Here is a 17,727-nt window from a genome sequence, read left to right as displayed (position 1 = left end):
CAGCCAGCAAGTTTAATGATCAGGAATATTTGCTTCTTGATGACATGATGCATTCCTGAACTTTCATTTTTTATTCTAAATATTTACTTTTTTCTTTTTTTTCCAACTACCAGTTATGAACTCCATTTAACAGAAGTCTGCATTCAGGGTGAAGAGAAGGCAGTCCAACCATCAGGCAACAGATTTGATACTCACTGTTTATAAATATTGGAACTGATCCAAACCTACCGAGAATACAAATGTTCTGCTGGTTATTGTAACAGCTCAGAACTTGGAAATATATTTAAGTTTATGTAACAAAATTCTGTATAGACATTTTAATATCCTGCTGTCTTATGAGCTCTTCCTTAAACCCCATGCATATGTGGTTGGCTTATCTATTTTACTTATCCAAGATGCTGGGACTTCAGAACCACCTCCAAGTCAAAGATACCATAAAAGTCAACTACTTAGCAGTGCAGGTGAGAAAAGGTAAAGAAAGGAAGAAATGAGGAACCTGCTTCCTTGACTTTCACAGCATTTTCATCTTGCTGGGACTATTTTACATATTTTAACTTTGAGAGACAGCACAGCCATAAAAAGCCTGGCAGTTCAAACATTTACGTGAAAAGGCAGACTTGGGGTAAAATTTTCCTCCAGTGAACATAATATTAAATATTTAAACAATAATTAGATCAGGGTTTGCAACTGATGTTTCCCTCTTCATTTGTGAGTGGCGAAACAGTGCTGCACCATGAATAATTTTTTTCCTCTCTCTCTTTTTCCCCCTTATCCTTGTTTAATGAATATTTAACCATTCCATGAATTCATCAAATGGGAGTCAGGCTAAAATCTTTCTTCATTCTCACTTCCATCTCTGAGCTAACCAAGCTCGAGGGTAACTTCTACTCTCTAGAATATGGGACATGTTTGAATCTATCAAACATTAAAAGGTTATGAAAACATTTCTTCCAAGGACTCAGTTAACTTCTCTCACTGCTGCTTCAAAAGATAAAAGCTGACCAGCACTTCACAGCAGTTGTATTTTGAATAAAAGGCATAAAATCTCCTTGAATAAATAAATAGTTCTCAGGCATCTATATTTGGAACAAGTTCAGAAGTATGATGTTCAGAGTGGTCCAATAGTCTAAAAAAACCCACAAAACTAATATAAAATTATGGTGTGTAAAAAATTGCCATTAAACACCCCTTCCCTGTTGTAGGGTTTTTTATTTCATTTGTCCTGTGGCCTATGTAAATACATGCCTGACTCTTTCTGTAAATACTGCAAATGCTTTATGTCAAATTTACCTTCTGCATTAGACTGTGATGCAAATGCACCCACATTCTTCTGTACTTTCTACTCCCTGACTCAGGTCCCCAGTCTAAAATTGGAAGCTCGTGTCTTGCTATCAAGAAGGGAAAAGATTCTCATTAATAACAAGATGTTATGGAAAAGAAGACATTTCAATACTGTGCAGTGCTCAGTTACTCTGATGAACAGTCCAGTAGCTGTTCAAGACAGAGGAAATGAAGGAAATTCAAAAGCACTTTTCCACTGATTTTCTTTGGACTTTTAGCTTAGCTCTCAGAGCATCTGTTTTCTGCAACTGTTCAGGGGTTATTCCCCAGTCATCTTAGAAAAGCAACTTTTACCTTATAAACGTATTTTCTGAGCAGGTTTTCTGCTGTGACACATTAATTGCTGATTGTTACATTTCTGATTTTAAAGCCAAACAATATTCTGTACTAGTTGGTAGCAAGAAGCACGGTTCAGATGGCCCCACAGTGTTTATGAGCAGCTGTTACTGAAATATGGAAACTGAGTGTGTGGCTTGGCTTCGCGAACGCAGATTTGGGAAGGGCTGTCCCCACATGGGTGTGCCCTTCCAGCCTGCGCAGTGGATTTTAGGTGAGGCTCAGCGTGCACAGAACTGGCCCCACCGTTTAAGTCCTGAGGTTCATCTGCCACGGCCGAGTGAGCTTGGACAGTGCCAGTGAAGTCCTCAGGACTAGAACCTACAGCACCCGGCATTTCCCAGGAGGTCTCCCATCCAAGTACTAATCCGGGGCTGACCCTGCTGAGCTTCCGAGATCTGATGGGATCAGATGTCAGGGAGGCATTTAACTGCCTTTAATATGGAAACTACTGCTATATAATATATGTGATTAAAACTTTAATACATACTATTTATTGTTTGGGGAAGAAAAAGCATGAGGAATGTGTACTGCAACTTGTGTAGCTCTTACCTATATGAGGAGTCACATCAAGAACCCAATCTAGAAGTATACACCAGTATGCCCATTCTGCAAATATTCTTATGTCAATTTTGTGACTAGTTCACACTGGTAGCACTGGATACAATTTCCAGGACATGTACCTTGTATACAGTCACATATTTCAAGGGTGTGCTCCTTTTGGACAGTCAATGAATACTTAAACTTTCTTTTTCTTCCCTTTTTCAAACAAGAATTTGGGAATTATTGCCTTTTCACACATGCAATATAAAAAAAAATATGGTGAAAAAAAAAAGAGTACAGATAGACAGACACCTATTAAAGACTTTATAGCAGATGTACAAGTAAAGGATGAAGTGGGGCCAGGGGAGATAATGAAGACGAACAGTGCAAATTTTAAGGTGACTTATACACTGGTGGAGGATTGTCTCTGTGCTGCACTGAAGATTCCTCTTCCCTAGATGGGATACTTACATTAAAATGCCCAGAAGGAAAACTGAATAGACCAGAAAAAACCCCATCCTGAAGGGCTGCAACATGTGTTCTATTTACTAGCCATTTTATATAGGGTAAATAACCCATTGTGGTAGTTTTAGTTAGGCCTAGATGTAAATTTTAATTTTTGTAGGCTGCAATAATCTGATGTAGATTAGAGGGGACAAGCATCACCTGACTTAAGCAACCAAAGAAATATTTCATTCCAGATGACACAAACTGAGATATAAATACAGTAGAATAGGAGGAGTTTCTCAGTTCCCTCCTGGCTTCTCATCTGAGAAAGATGTACTGTGCTGTCCCAGGAGGCCCAGGCCCACCACCAGTTTACCACCATCTTATCCTAGGGAAGTAAAATGTTTGTTCTTAGTCTTTCTCTCTGCTTGAGTCTGTCCCTCGGGGGATTGAGTTCTCTGGAGTGATTTGTAGCTAGAATGGTGGGATTTGCGTTGGATAGGAAGTAAGGAGTTATTTTTTGTTATTTTAACTTGCGTGTGTGTGTTACATTGTAGTTTTCTTTTAATTTACCTTAAGTTTAAACCTGTTTTGAGTTTCCAGTTTTGGTCCTCCCTTTTCTTGGTGGGGGAAGGAAGCTCTGACACTCTATATTGGGCAGTTGGCATTTTGCCAGCTCAACCCAAGATGCCCATACATTATGAGTACTTGATTATATTCTAGTAAACAAAATGAACACTAATTATTTATCATACAAGCTATCTGGAAGCCGTGGACTTTCTTACTGTAAGCAAATAAAAGTGTTCTCCCACAATGCAACTCTATTTCAAAAACAGTTCAAAAAATTTAATTGTATGGCTCCATTGTGGCTCCTTCAATTACTCTTTATCATGTATACATTATCTTTTTAATGTAACCCTACAAACTGATCCAGCACACACAATAATCTGTGATCACATTATCTAATATGCCTTCAGTAACAATTGAAAATTATGAAATAATCAGTGTAACTGAATTAAGTTAATAACTCTTGTAGACAAAGGGACAGCCAGGGGTAGCATTTCCATATAACTTGTCTGAAATTGTATGTTACAGGTGATGCAAGGAGTAGAGATTGCACCTGGCTGTCTTTTAGCTTTGCACCCCACAGGAGTGCGCAGGAGGAAAAGGCTACAAACTAATGCTGTCAATAAATCACCCTGTGGGAATGTGGCTACATACCATGTGTAGCTTCACTCATTAGGAAGCCTCATTTCTAAAAAGGTAGAGTCTAGAAAATAATCATTGGTAATGAGAAACCTTTTTGTTTTACTACAGACATTTAGAAAGAAAAAGCTAAAGAAAGATAGAGGAGATAAGGAGGGAAAAAGCACTATCACCTGACCCAGCCAAGAAGAGTCTAATTACAGCTATTTAACAGCTCTGTCAGTGCCTGCCTTGTATGCAGAACCACTACAAATCTTTGGCAAAGAACATGAGTTGGGTTTTTTGTTTGTTGGTTTTTGGTTTTTTTAGATAAACACCAGGCAGATTAGAGCATAACAAGAGACAAACTGTGTCAGCCCAAAGTTCCATTAGTTTAATACTCTAATGTCCAGTCCGATGTGCTACAAGATAGAACAGAACCAGAGCAAATGTAAACCTTATTACATTGAAATACATGACACTGGACTTCCATTCCATCAGCAGGAATGGAATTGATAACACTCTGTGGTACACTTCCAAAACATTATATTCTTTAGTCTCATTTAGTCAATTTCACTGATGTTAAAATACAAGATAAATTTATTTACAGAACAGTTCGTCTCACAGAAAATGCTGCTGGCATAATACAGCTACTGAAAGAAAGTGGATTTGTTGCCCAATATCTAATTTTGCTGGTTCTTCACATTTCAGAGCTGAAACAACCTAGCACAAAGTTCATGGTATTACTATTTAGAACACTACTTGCTAAAGGATGTCCTGCTCTAAATCAGGAAATGCATCACTGAGTCACTTAGAAGAAAAAAGGTGTACATAGGCAGCTGTATAACTTCTGACTTCACTAATTAATTGTGCTGCTGACTTCATTTCTCAATATCTCAAAAAAACCTATTTTGGATTTGCACATCCATGGAACCCCATCTCAAGAATCTAGTTCTTAGACTACACAATACAGTAGTAGGTCAAGAGGGAAACATAAGCAGTAAAAATGTGCTATCAATAAGAAAGAAATCCTATATGTTTTACATTAAATATAATGGTGAAAATATGTTAATTTAAAATTAATAATGTTCATAATAGAAATACTAATGAAAAAACCCTCCACACAGACTACATACAATGGGAGAGATAAAGATCTACCTCCAGAATATCTATGAGGACATTCTCTTCTGGCTGCTTTGTGCTCCGGACATTCTCCAGCAGGATAGAGTAGTAAACACCTTGTGGGTCAGACTGGTACAGGTTGTATGTGTCTGTCTGGTACCACTCCTGAACAGCCACAAACACCTGGTTTTCATCTGTGCTGATTATCTGTAAATCCTGTAGGAAAATAAGATGCAAAATTACTTAATGTTTCCATCGTCTATTTTACAAACAATAGTTGGCCAGGAGAGATTAATATCGGGGGAGACAGGAAACATCTAAATGTTTAATAACAATAATCTCCTAACACAATACTAATTGACATTCTGTATCCCACTGCTCCAAGGTGGTTCCTCACTGACTTTTGACTGCAGGGCAAACATGCTTAGTGAACACCAAAATAGTAAATGTGCTAAAGGTGGGATCTGCTTTGACTTTAGTGGGTAATGACTTCTTGAAAAGAAGGGAAAAAGGAAAGGAAAAAAGAAGTGAATGACTGAAACAACAGTCAAAAAGTTAATCTATCAAATAATCCTCAGGTACCTAGAGAAATAAGAACTAGGTGAAAAATAGCATAATACAAAGAGGATCAGATATAATTTACAGCAGTTACACATAGGAAGTAGCACATAGCATGCACACAGCTCAGGTGTATTACAGTACATAACAGTAATTTATCTGTGTATGTATACAGAACCAGTTAAATATTCAACAATAGTAACATGAGAGTCAATATTCTGCATTCCTTTTCCAAGGATTTCAGGCATGGATAGTGCAACAGCTTGTTTTCAGTTTTCCCAGCTTCTTCACTCCAACCATCTCAGACAAAAAAAAATGCACAGCTGGGAAAAATAATTTAACACTAATATTAAGCAGAAGAAATAAATAAGGAAGTAGCAACATTGAACTAAGCTTAGCAAACAGAATAAAGGGACATGAGTTTGCAACATGATGTTGCAGCACAAGGGCAGATGTTGGTACTACACAAGAAATTACACTTAGTCACAGAGACTGAAACCTTGTAAACTCTTTATGACCTTAGTACTTAGGTGGGATACAGTACCCAGTTCTGGTCACCTTATTACTGTAAAAATACTAAGGCAATGGAGTGAATATTAAGAGAGTACGAGTTTGGGGTGAATTGTCTGAAAAAAGCACAACAAATAAAGCAAGAAAACAACTTTGTATAAGTGAGAAACAAACTAAATTCTTGAGAATCCAGTCAGACTGAAGAAAATGTGAGTAACAGAGCAACACTGAACACTCAGCAAAGCATGGCAGTGATGCTTTAGGAAACATGCATGATGTGATTAAGGCACTTAGATAAAAAAAGGCATGAATAGAAGTAAAATAATACAATGGGAAGATTTTTAATATGGACAGAAGATAGTTACTACATACTAATAATTTAGTTAAATTTTAGGGGCTTTTGCATATGTGACACATCTCAACACAAAAGAATGTAAGTGAAGTTTTCTATCAATGACATTTCAATGCTGTTTTCAATGACTTTCATGTTGAACTGTGTTCTAAAGTAGATTTTTGTCTAACATCCCATGAGTAGTTCTCTTTTAACTTGTACTCAAAAATTACTCAGAGAGTCTGGCAGAACTGCCAGCAAAACACAGCAACTGTTCCCAAAAGGTTCTTTAAAAAGCCTCTTAAATGTACAGAACATTTCATCTCCTGTCTTAGACCAGGGCAACATGAAGCTTAGTAGCCCATATTACACACATTTAATACTAAATTCATCTCTCCTTTTGGAGCATAAGGACAGTTCCCATGGCTATCCAATAATAAGGATGGAAGTGAAGCTGAGTCAGAAAGAATAAAGAAACAAGGGGTTTTTTGCTTTGTTTTTATGTGAAAACCTCTAGAAAACCCCTGATCTGTGAAGTCAGGATCTTTCAGGAAAATTATCATCTACATAGTCATGATGAAACATTTATACAGTGCCACCACAGACAAAGGCAAAACTCCAGGGAACATAGGCAAGGTGCTTTCCATGTCCCAGTGCTTTCCCACCCCATGTTTTCCATAGTGGGGTGGCACTGGCTGCACAAGTGGCAGAGGTGAGAGCTGGGGACAGGCACAGCTGTGCCTCTCCTACACAGGGTGAGGTAGGAGCAGCTGAGCCATCAGAAGCAACGTGCAAAGAGCCAAAACGTGCAGTGCACAAGGACAGGAAGATTAATTTTGGGCACACAGTGGAGTCAGGTGAAGAACAGAGGGGTTGGATTGCGGCAGTTTGCTGCAGCAAATGAGGGTTCACTTTTCTCTTGGCAGTCACTGTTACCAGTAAAGAGGTTTGTCCGTTCATGCTGCTGGATCCCAACTTTGCTGAGGCAAGAGCTTAATAGATCCTGGGTTTAGCAAGTGAAATTGCCCTTTCACTGCCTTGAACTTTGCTCCTTCCATTCAGAATTTACACTTTCAGATTTCCAGTTCAGCCTTACAGTTACTTTCCTTTCACAGTGATTTCTCCTCCCTCAAGAAGCAAGGCAGTCCTTCAGTTATACTACCTTGCAACAATCCTGCTCAGCACTTTCTGACATAATCCTCTGGGAAAAGTAATTTTCAGTGTAAGAAAAACTGCAAATTTCATGCCCAATTCTTAAATTTATGTTTCAAAATCCTGGATAACACAGACTGCTGAAAATGAAGCTAAAACAAAGCTAAATTGCCACGTCAGTCTTGTACTATTCCTATACTGAAAAGTGAATTTAAAAAGAAGAAGAAATTTATTGACAAATACAGGGGATGAGTTGTCACTGTCCAAGTCCAACCCTTCATCCCAGTTACCCACTGAATAGAACAGATGAGAAGCACATGAAGATGGGAGTCAGAAAATATTGCTAGACAGAACTTGGTCACTGAAGAGTTAACTAGAAAGGACATCTGAGGAAAAAAAAAGAAATATCTTGATGGAGGGAATGCAAGTTTTTATTACTTTATCTAATTCATGGACACAGATACAACCTCAGGCTGTAACCTCAGCAGATTCTATAAGGAAAGCATTTATTCTTTTATGATTTCACGCTTGGACTACTGCAATTGCCTTCTTGCTGGACCTCCTGCTTTCTCTCTCCACATTCTGCCAGCTACTCAAAGTCCCACTGATCATCTAATTTTTCTATAATTATGCTATTCACACACAATTTATTCAAATTCATTTATAAAGACCTTCTTTACTGATGTTAGGCACCTTCAGGATTTGTAACATTCCTTAGTGTCTCTATTCAGATTTTTGTTTATCTCCAGGCTGTATAGCTATTACATTCAGTATTTGAGCTCTTGTGCTTTCCTTTAATTTCCATGTTCAAATGAGAGTCCATGCCCTTCCAGATGTCCCAAGGTAGAATATTTTCCCTGATTTACCATAGAGCCATGCTGTTTTCTCTATGGCATGTTCTTTCCTTTATGGACATCCCTTCTCTCATCTCTACTACTTTACTTTTGCCCTATCGAGCCTGCCATGCCTGCTCTGTTCCATGTCTTGCTGACCCAACTACCCATGCTCTTGCCATTTTCACTTTTCTCTCTTTTTATTTTTGCAAAGCTCACCATTTGGTATCAGCAATTGTGATTCCCAAATACCAGTATTCTCCATTTACTTTGTCTCCTCTTCTTAGGTTGTAAGCTTTTGCACAGTTCTGAGATGCTAATAGCTGTATTGTCCAAAACTTCTTTTTTTTTTAATCTTTAAGCCCCCATGAGATATCTCTGTTCTGTTTGCTATGGTACCTCTTGTTCACTGTAGTTTGCAAATTCCTTTGTCACAGTGTTTCCTTCATCCTTCTCACTTCACTGGGTGATACTGTACCACATTGAGCACAGAAATCTGTATGTTTATCACTAAAAGTCTGTGCAACTACTCATAAGTCCAAGGCAGTGGACAACTAAGGGCCAGAGATAAGTCTGTCTATAGATGCTAGCAAAGAATGCTGCAAGGTGCTCTAAAATCCACTATCCAATCAAGCCCACAGTCATTTCCGTATGGCTGGATGAGATAGATGGAAAATGGACTTTGAATATGGTAAACAGTCACCCCAAGGAAAACGGGATTAAACGTCTTCTAACCCTACTTGGGGTTAAATACCAGCTAAGGAGATGTAGGTTGGACACCTGAATACTCTTCTACAGCAGGGCCTGGTCATACACAATGAGGATAAATTACATAATTTTCCTCCTCGGATATTGTTAAAAACAGATCAGGAAAATATTTTTCAGGATTGGTATAGGCAGATGACCTTGTTTTGAAAAAGGACCTTTCAAGATCTGCATGTCTATGATCTGGGGAAAAGGGAGAGAAATAAAACCATACCTTATTGAGATTACTTGAAATGTTACACACACAATTAGAAATATCATTAAAAGACAGGATTTTGGGTTTTGTTTTTGAGGATTTATTTGTTTGTTTGAGGTGAGGTTTTTAGGTTTGTTGCTGGTTGTGTTTTTAGTTTTTAATTTGAGAACTATAATTTCCTAACTATGTTAAAGAAAGTAAACATTTTCCAGACAAATAACTATTTCAACCTTATAATGGAATTAGACTTAAGAACAGCTGGAGATTCATTGAAACAGAATTCCTATTCTACAAAAAATGTTAAATGAATCCTGAAAGTGATCAAAGACTGCATATTAAACACTGGCATGATTAAACAAGGCATCTGATGACAGGTCATATCACTCCTGCTCTCTCAGGAACTTGTAAACTGCTATGTTTGTACCTGACATCAGTAGCAGAAAACATAATTAACAAACAAAGACAGTTTCAAATTAATAGTGAAAATAATTAGACATACACATAAGGCCAACTTGTGACAAAAGATGAGCACCACTTTAAAGAAAGAAACTTTCTATCACAGGGATAGACCTGGTCTGTAAATGAGTCTGAGGGTGTACACACAGCACTGAAAGAACTGTGCCTGTTCATCCATGACCTGCAGAACAAGCATCCAAGAACTCTTCCAGCAAGTAGAGACACGATCAAATACTTCTTGAAAACACCTAAACTGCTTGAAAGTAATTTCTTTACTTTCAGCATAGAGATAGCAACATGATCAGTCTTTCCAAAATTATCTGTTTTTTATGAAGTCAAGCCTGTTTTCACTAAGGGCTGAAAAAAAACCCAATCAAAAGTCAGTCAAGAAGCCCCAAACTATTAAGCAGTTAGTGGAGTTGGGTTTTGGGGCAGTTGTGCATAGGAGAGAGGAAGGAAAGAATTTTAAAAGAGGAAGGGAAGAGAAATTATTTGTTTTCATTGTATACAGTCCCATATCATCTCCATTTAGTAACAGACCAACCTATGAGTTTGCAAATACTTTACTGAATTTTATATTCAAGAAATGCTCAGTATGTTTTACCATATTACTGTGATAAGAAACCCTATGACACAAATAACTTCAATTACAGACTAAGGACAGAAGAATATAAAAGATAAAAAGGATTGTGTAGCAAGACAGTGCTCCTTTGTCTAAAATGTGCTGATGACAAAGAAAATATCATTAAGTGAAAACACAGGCCAGGTTCAGCACAGGCAGTATAATGCTACACAGGCAGGACTGTGGTGCTTCAGTCAATAAGGCAAATAAAAAAGAACCTCAACATTTTTGTTTTCAAAATCTTCCGATTTTCATTCCAATGTCAGAATTTTGCCCCTCTGCAATCTTTTACTGCTGTGGTTGAGCAAAACATTAACATGAAGCAAGTGATGAATTAAACAGAGAATTGTAAGGAGTAAATGCATCAGAAGTGCAGCAGATGTAAGCACTCAAGGCTGGGTAGTCTCAGCCCTGACCTCCAGATGTACCACATTTATACCCCTGTAATCTCTCAAGCACAATCAAGGTAACTGTATGGCACATATCCCAAAGATAATCCTCCTAATCTTCTTTGCCTGGCCAAGTAAAAGAGAGCAAGGAGAGAAATCAATAAAAAGTTGCACTGTGAAGAAAATAACAGTTCCTTGAATCCACTTAGGATGGATTTGTACAACCAGGGAGCCACACAACTGCTACAGCTCAGGATCACTGGCTACTGCCATGATATTCCCTGGGAAAGGAATACTTCTCCTGCACCAAATGCCACTGACACCTGCATTTCTGGGGTGTTCCCCCTTAATTCTTTGTTCAACAGCCATTCCAATGGACTTCCACAAGAATGGAAAAGTAGCCCTGCTGCAGCTGCAAGCTGCTCCTCTGCTTGGCACACAGGAACAAGCTCAACCAGAGCCGCCCAAGGTGGTGAGTGGCAGAGAGAGAGGAGGGGCTTCCCAAGTGGAAGAAGAATTATTGGGAGAGTAAAGAGCTTTACTAAATGCACTGTCATAGCCTCAATAGTTTACAATCCAACCACCATGCACCAAATCCTCAAGAGAACCTGGCTGACAAAAGGCCAATAGGAATCTCTTCCACCATTTCTGCTGCTAAGGAATGGACCCATTTAAGAGTAATCTTATTTCTTATTAAATGATACACTGAAGTTTGGAAGTAAGCCTGTGGTTAAAACAGTGATGTGTATCTCAGACTGAGTCAAGGAAGATGTGAGCCTGTTTTAAGGTGACTAGGTGATAATCAAATAAAAAGAATAGGTGGATCTGATAAAAGGCACGTATAGGAGATTCGTATTACCATGAATAAATTAGAGACTTTAACCTATTTCTAACAAAATAGGATTTTTTTTACTTCTTTTAGTTTTGGTCATTTTTCTCCTTATACTCCCTTTTATCTTGGTTACCTGAAAAAATTTACATTATTGCCTATTTGACAAGATTGAAAATACATACAGAAATCAAAACAGATGAGAGAAGCTTTTCCCACACCCTATCTTTTCAAAACTAAATTTTCCGAACTGCAATAGGATACAACCGACAGTAGAGCTCTTGCATCACTAAGATATTGTAGCTGACATGAACAAATGCAGAATCAATGAATGCCTTGTATCTCCTTCATAAAAGATGACTATCAAAGGAGTTTATTTAACAGAGGTAGAAAGGGAACTCGGAATAATTCAGCTCTTCCAAACTGAAACAGTAAAACTACCACAATTTGTAGCAGATTCCTTGGTTTAGTCAGGAATTTTGTTAACAATTATTTTTTGCTTAAACTCCCAGTTTTATTGTTACCCACATTACAGTATGACTCAAAATCCTGAATAAGGACCAGAACCAATGTACTCTGCCCTCTCCACACTACACTGCTCAAAGGAAGGGCAATCTGAGCTGCAGGAGCATTTGTGCAGTACAACTGTGGTGACACTCTGGATGTGGCTTCAGCCTGTGCCCCTGGACAGACTTGCTCTCCCAACAGTGGCAGCTGAACCCCTGCTCCAGGATGCAAACAGCCCAAGAGGGATTACTTGCTCTCCCCAGAACACTCCTGCATGCCTACCCAGCTAACTTGACACAGAAATGCAATTGTGCTGCTCTTGGCTTGATTTTGGTACTGCCTTCCTATAAGTTACTTAATTCTGATCTAGTTTTAACAGCACAGAACAAGCAATGTTAGAATACAGTAAAAAAATAAAAAAAACCCCATAACAATTAATTTTTTAAAACAACAATTTAAAAATTCCTTTTCTGATCTGGGGAGCATAGAAGCAACCTTTAATTTGGCCTCACCAGCCTTTGGTACCACACTGCCTGGCAGCAGCTGGTTCCTGACTCCTGCCAAATGCAGGAGACAGCTGTGTGATTCCATGCAATGTCAGTATCAAACACACTATGATAAAAATAATAATCATAATAAAAAAATGAATCTTTCAACAGCACAGAAAAAAAGCTTAAAAAAATACCTGAATTCTGTTCATCAGATGTCCCCCAACACCTCTGCTCTCTGTACACATACAGAGCTATGACATGTTACAAAAAGGAGATCTCAGTGGCACTGTGGAGCTGGAGCCTACAAACTTAGCAGAGGTAAAGCTTGGCTGGAAGCTGATTTTAGCAGCCTTTTGTTCTCAAGTAAGAAGGAGTGTAAATGTGTCCAAAGACAAACTATACTTTTCTAGGTTTCTTTTTGTGGTACATTTGCACAAATACAAACATAAATGCAAACTGAAACAATAGAAAATAATTGACTAATTTTTTTGCAGATTTTCAACTTCTTCATATTGAAAGGAAAATGAGACATCAATAGCATTTTCTAATTACTCAGTTGGAAACTGCTCATTCAATCTCCATAAGTAAAATCACCATGAAACCCATCTGTGCATCAAAAGAATAATATTGGGAGAGCCCAGCCCTGTTCCCTCAGGCTAGAAGTTGGCATTCCAGCACAGCTCTCCTAATGTTGTTAGACACATCCTTGACCAGTCTGCAGTATCTTCTGGCTTGGCTACAGCTTTCCTTCCCTGTATGCAATGACTGACCAAAAATCCTGCCCAGTGGCAGGAAGAACTTTACAGAGACCATTTCGAAAGAGATTTTTTTGACACCTCATTCCATTCTTTTTACAAAAATGAAATATAGCCTATTACAGTCATGCTTCATCTCCTGGTTAGGGTGAGTTTAATACTCAAAACCTTCTGAAAGTCAGATCTTTCCAAAGCTACTGTTTGTAATCAATCTTAAAAACAAACAAACAAAAAAAAAACCCCACACATACACAAAAACCCAGTCCTTTCAAAATTAATCCATTCTTTTTATCTTCTACCCCTATAAGAGAAGTAACTCCACGGTCACATGATCTAGACATACTTTTAATGTGCCAGTGTCTTTGCTGATATCCTGCTTCATTGCAAAATTTCATCAGGAATTTGCTCATGAGACTTTTTCCCTTCTATTCAAATAGGACTGGAAGATCCATTTCTACTGCAACTGAACGATTCTCACTGACATATGACATGATGAAACATTTCAGAGCTCTGATCTTATTTACTTCAGTATCTAAAATTTCTGCTGTAATGTGAGGGTACCAAATCACTTTAAAAACACATATCTTTTTCAGAAAAGGTAAAAAATTTTCATATTTGAACAGAACATTTAAAACTGGTTAATCTCCTGCTCTTTTCCTAATTACAATTTCCCCCAAGAAAGCATAAAGCCTATTTTGAAGGCCTTAAAAACACTGAAATAACTTGCGGAAGGGTTGATCTATATACCAGTCCTTGGCTCGACGTTTCTTGACAACACAGATAGAGATAAGCAGATAAAAGATAGCTATTTCTATTCTGCTGCTAGAAGTATATTCAAGTTTCAGATTCTTGTTCACCCAGTATCTGAGGATTTGATTTGAGATTCCACTAATATGCCATACACTTAAAACCAAAAGTCTTCAAACCACCATACAGAATAACATAAAAAAAATAAAAATAATCTAACATGAAAAACCTGATATTAAACATGTTCTTTTGTTTAAAACAATAATAGCAGAAGGAAAAACATTGTGCTCTACAATTAAATGAGCAATGAATTAAGCCTGCGCAATTCAAGGCATGCAAAGAAAATGTGTCTTAATTCTCGGCTAAGTAAGAGACAGAATCCCACAGAATTACATGACAAAGCACGAGCCTCAGGAGACCTCCAGGTCAACCTCCTGCGGGGAGCAGGGTGAGCTGTGAGGCCAGAGCAGGTTACTGAGGGTTTTATCCAGCTCAGTCTTTAAAATTTCCAAGTCACTTTTCTTCAGGACTGCAGAAGCCTTCTAATGGTGAAGTCAGGAAATACACTGTGTGCAGCACAAAAAATTGAACTGCATCAGTTAGACAACACTTAAATACCTGTCTGTGCTTAACTGTTGATCTACTACACAAAAATAGAAACCCTGTCACTAGGAAGATATGCTAGACCGAAGGAACCTCTCAACAAGTCTGGCAATTTTGTGAAGCAATTAAAGTCCATATTGGGATTCTTTAATGAAATAGAGCAACATGAAGTGGCAAAATCCTCTTATATTACTATTCATACCAGAAAACACCATGTGTAATTAAACTGTAATTGACTCTTGAAAGAACTCTTGCTCTACATTATTATATTGCCATTGTGTGTAGCACTGCGTCACAGAAGCAAAGCTTAAAAACTGTTGCAGTAACTGATGACAAATAAGCTATTGTAGATTTTTTTCCCTTTATGGTTTACAAATAGAATAAAAATATTCTACATTAGTAGAATAAAAATTAAAATAGTAGGGTAAGAATGTACCACAAATGGGATTCAGAAATCCCTACAAGGAGAAATTGTGATCTCAGAATAATAAGTATTGAAAAAAAAAAACCCACAATCAAAACTAATTTAGGTAGAAAGAGAAGATGACAAATGTAAAAAGAGAATGAAAACCACATATACTTACTTTAGGCAATGCATATTTTGGCAACTTCATCTGCACAAAGCCATTTCGGCGGTAAGACACGTAATACTTGGTCCGATTTGCTGATGTTGTCTATACAAAGGAAAAACAGAATCCTGTGATAGATTATGTGAAATCTTAAGAATCTGAGATGAAAGTCTCTTTTTCTTTTAACCTCCAACTGAAATTCACAGCTATTCCTTTTATTGCATACAATTACTTTGTACAGTGTGCTTCTAAAAGAGCAAATCAAAAGTTGTGGCAAAACAGGCTTCAAATAGACTCAAACTCATTTTCTTCTCTTTAGGCTGGAAAAAGTAATTTATTTCCCTTTTTTGCCACTTCAGCAGTTTTAGGTGATACCTGAGACTTCAGCATCTCCCTCTCCCCTGTCCTTAATGATATCTTTGTACTCACTGGCCTCCCAAATCTTTGCCCTTTTGTAGAAGTAGGGGCAGCTGCATCCTTCGTGTGAGAGGCAGGGAGGAGGTCCACTGGCCACGAGCACCAGGTACCCCAGGGGCAAAGAGTACTGCAACAGCCCAATTTAAAGCAGAGCACCAAAGACTGATTGAATCATGCTACCATTATGTAAAGCATTCACTATATTTGACTAACATTTTCTATCCAGGTTAAAACATTTCCCAGTGCAAGATGCTGACACACTTTGTGGAAGACAAGGATGCAATTTTGAACCCAATGGTTCGTCAGTTACTCAGTGGTATGTCCTGAAGACACAATTATATGCTTTAAATAGAGAGGTAAAACATGCGTTTAAAAAACTTATATGTGTGAAACTGAAGAGAGATTAGGTTTCACATAAACTATTTGAGGCTCTTGAAGATCTTCACTAAAGAAAAGCAACAGAAACACGCATTGAAATGAACACTGCTGTATGATTATCACCCATTACCCACTCTTAGCTTATTCACAAAAAACCACAAAGAAATGTCACAACACCCACAAAAACTCCTTCACAATACAAATGTTGTTCCAAAGCACCAAAAAGAATATTCTGGGTAAATCTAGCTGAAAATACTCAATTAACAACCTCTAATCAGAAATGTAACACCAAAATCTGTGCTGGTACACAAACCAGCATAATTCCAATTAAGACACATGACCACCAACAGATGACATTAGTAAAAGTTTTAGCCTTCAGTAATTAATATTTAACTTTCTTCACATTTCCTCTGCCCAGAAGACAAGCTAGGTAATGGTTATTTAGTAGTTTTCACTAAGTTTATAAAGGGTGGCTGCTTTAAAGAAATGCATTGAAAAAAAAAACAAAAAAGGAAAAAAAAAAAGAAAAAAGGAAAAATTAAATGAAATTTCAAAAATTTTCTCTGGTTGCCCATGACAAATCAGATTGTGAAACAGAAGCACAAACAGATTAATCTTCTTTCTTTGACTTTCGAAATCGATTTAAAATCTTACCCCAGTCTCCTGTTTTTCTCCTCAACTTTTGTGTTTATAAAGGGAACCTGATTGCAAAATAGATTAATCCTGAAGCATACAAACTTGATGTGGCTTGGTAAAAATAAAATTGATGTATGAAAGCAAATACATCTGCCTTAATATTTTAAAAATAACTAAGTATTTAATCCTATAAGCATTTTCAGTCTTTCTTTGAACACTTTTTTCTTTTTTTCTTTTTCTTTTTTTTCCTCTTGGGGGGTGTGTTTCTGCTTGTTTTTATGCTGTAAAGAATGTGATGCCCTTTAGGAATGTGATATACTGAATGATGATGGATCAGACCAAAAGCCTCATCATTTGTTTAATTAGTGTTAAGTGGCAGTCTTACCCATCTTTTCAAAGTCTTCTTTTAAATGAATGGGTTTTAATTACACTTATTTAAATGACTGGAAATGATGCAGGGCAGAGAACTTATGTGGAAGTATCCAGTCATGTCAAGCCTCACTGACATTAAAGGCTGGTCTGTGCTTAAAAACTGTGTTGAAACTTTGATCTCCTACTCACATCACCTCTGAAACTGTCTGATTTTCAGTGCAAACTGGAAAAAAAAAAAAAGAGTACTAGAAAGTTCCTGTTCCCTGTGCATATAGGCATACTAAAAAAAAAATGGGGTTTAGATCTTCCTCTAAAATGGTGAAAATCTCAGATTTGGGCCAGGATTAGCAGAACAGACCTGCAATGCTCTGATTCACACCTGCACAGCTCAGGGCATGTGAGCTATGCCAGAGGCAGGAAGACAGTCTCAAACCTCTCTCTTTTTGTACAGGTGACCCTGTCCCACCCTCTCCCTGACAGGCATTGCTGGGGATATCACAAAAACTCCCTGGACTGATTATAACTCATGTAGTGATATTTTAGGGTAGTGATAAAAGAATTTCCACATGGTTTCAAAAGTATACTGTTCCTCAGTTGCTGTGTGGTTACACTGGAACAGGCAAATACTGTCCTGCAC

At 37.7% G+C, this 17,727-nt stretch overlaps 1 protein-coding gene across 5 annotated transcripts in view; it reads right to left on the bottom strand.

Moving 5' to 3' along the window:
- Window positions 1-17,727, bottom strand: part of SORCS2 (sortilin related VPS10 domain containing receptor 2) — a 553,207-nt gene that overhangs the window by 81,328 nt on the left and 454,152 nt on the right. For all 5 annotated transcript variants that reach the window (XM_071556850.1, XM_071556852.1, XM_071556851.1 and 2 more), the window contains exons 8-9: window positions 15,303-15,392; window positions 5,011-5,190 (exon numbers count right to left, since the gene is read on the bottom strand). In XM_071556850.1, the coding sequence (XP_071412951.1) occupies window positions 5,011-5,190; window positions 15,303-15,392 (270 nt within the window). The remainder of the gene's footprint in view (window positions 1-5,010; window positions 5,191-15,302; window positions 15,393-17,727) is intronic.

The sequence above is a fragment of the Pithys albifrons genome, chromosome 5, assembly GCF_047495875.1.
Source record: "Pithys albifrons albifrons isolate INPA30051 chromosome 5, PitAlb_v1, whole genome shotgun sequence".
NCBI classification, from domain to species: Eukaryota; Metazoa; Chordata; class Aves; order Passeriformes; family Thamnophilidae; genus Pithys; species Pithys albifrons.
The sequence above is the reverse complement of the archived record's forward strand: the minus strand, read 5'-3'. Positions and strand labels throughout refer to the sequence as shown.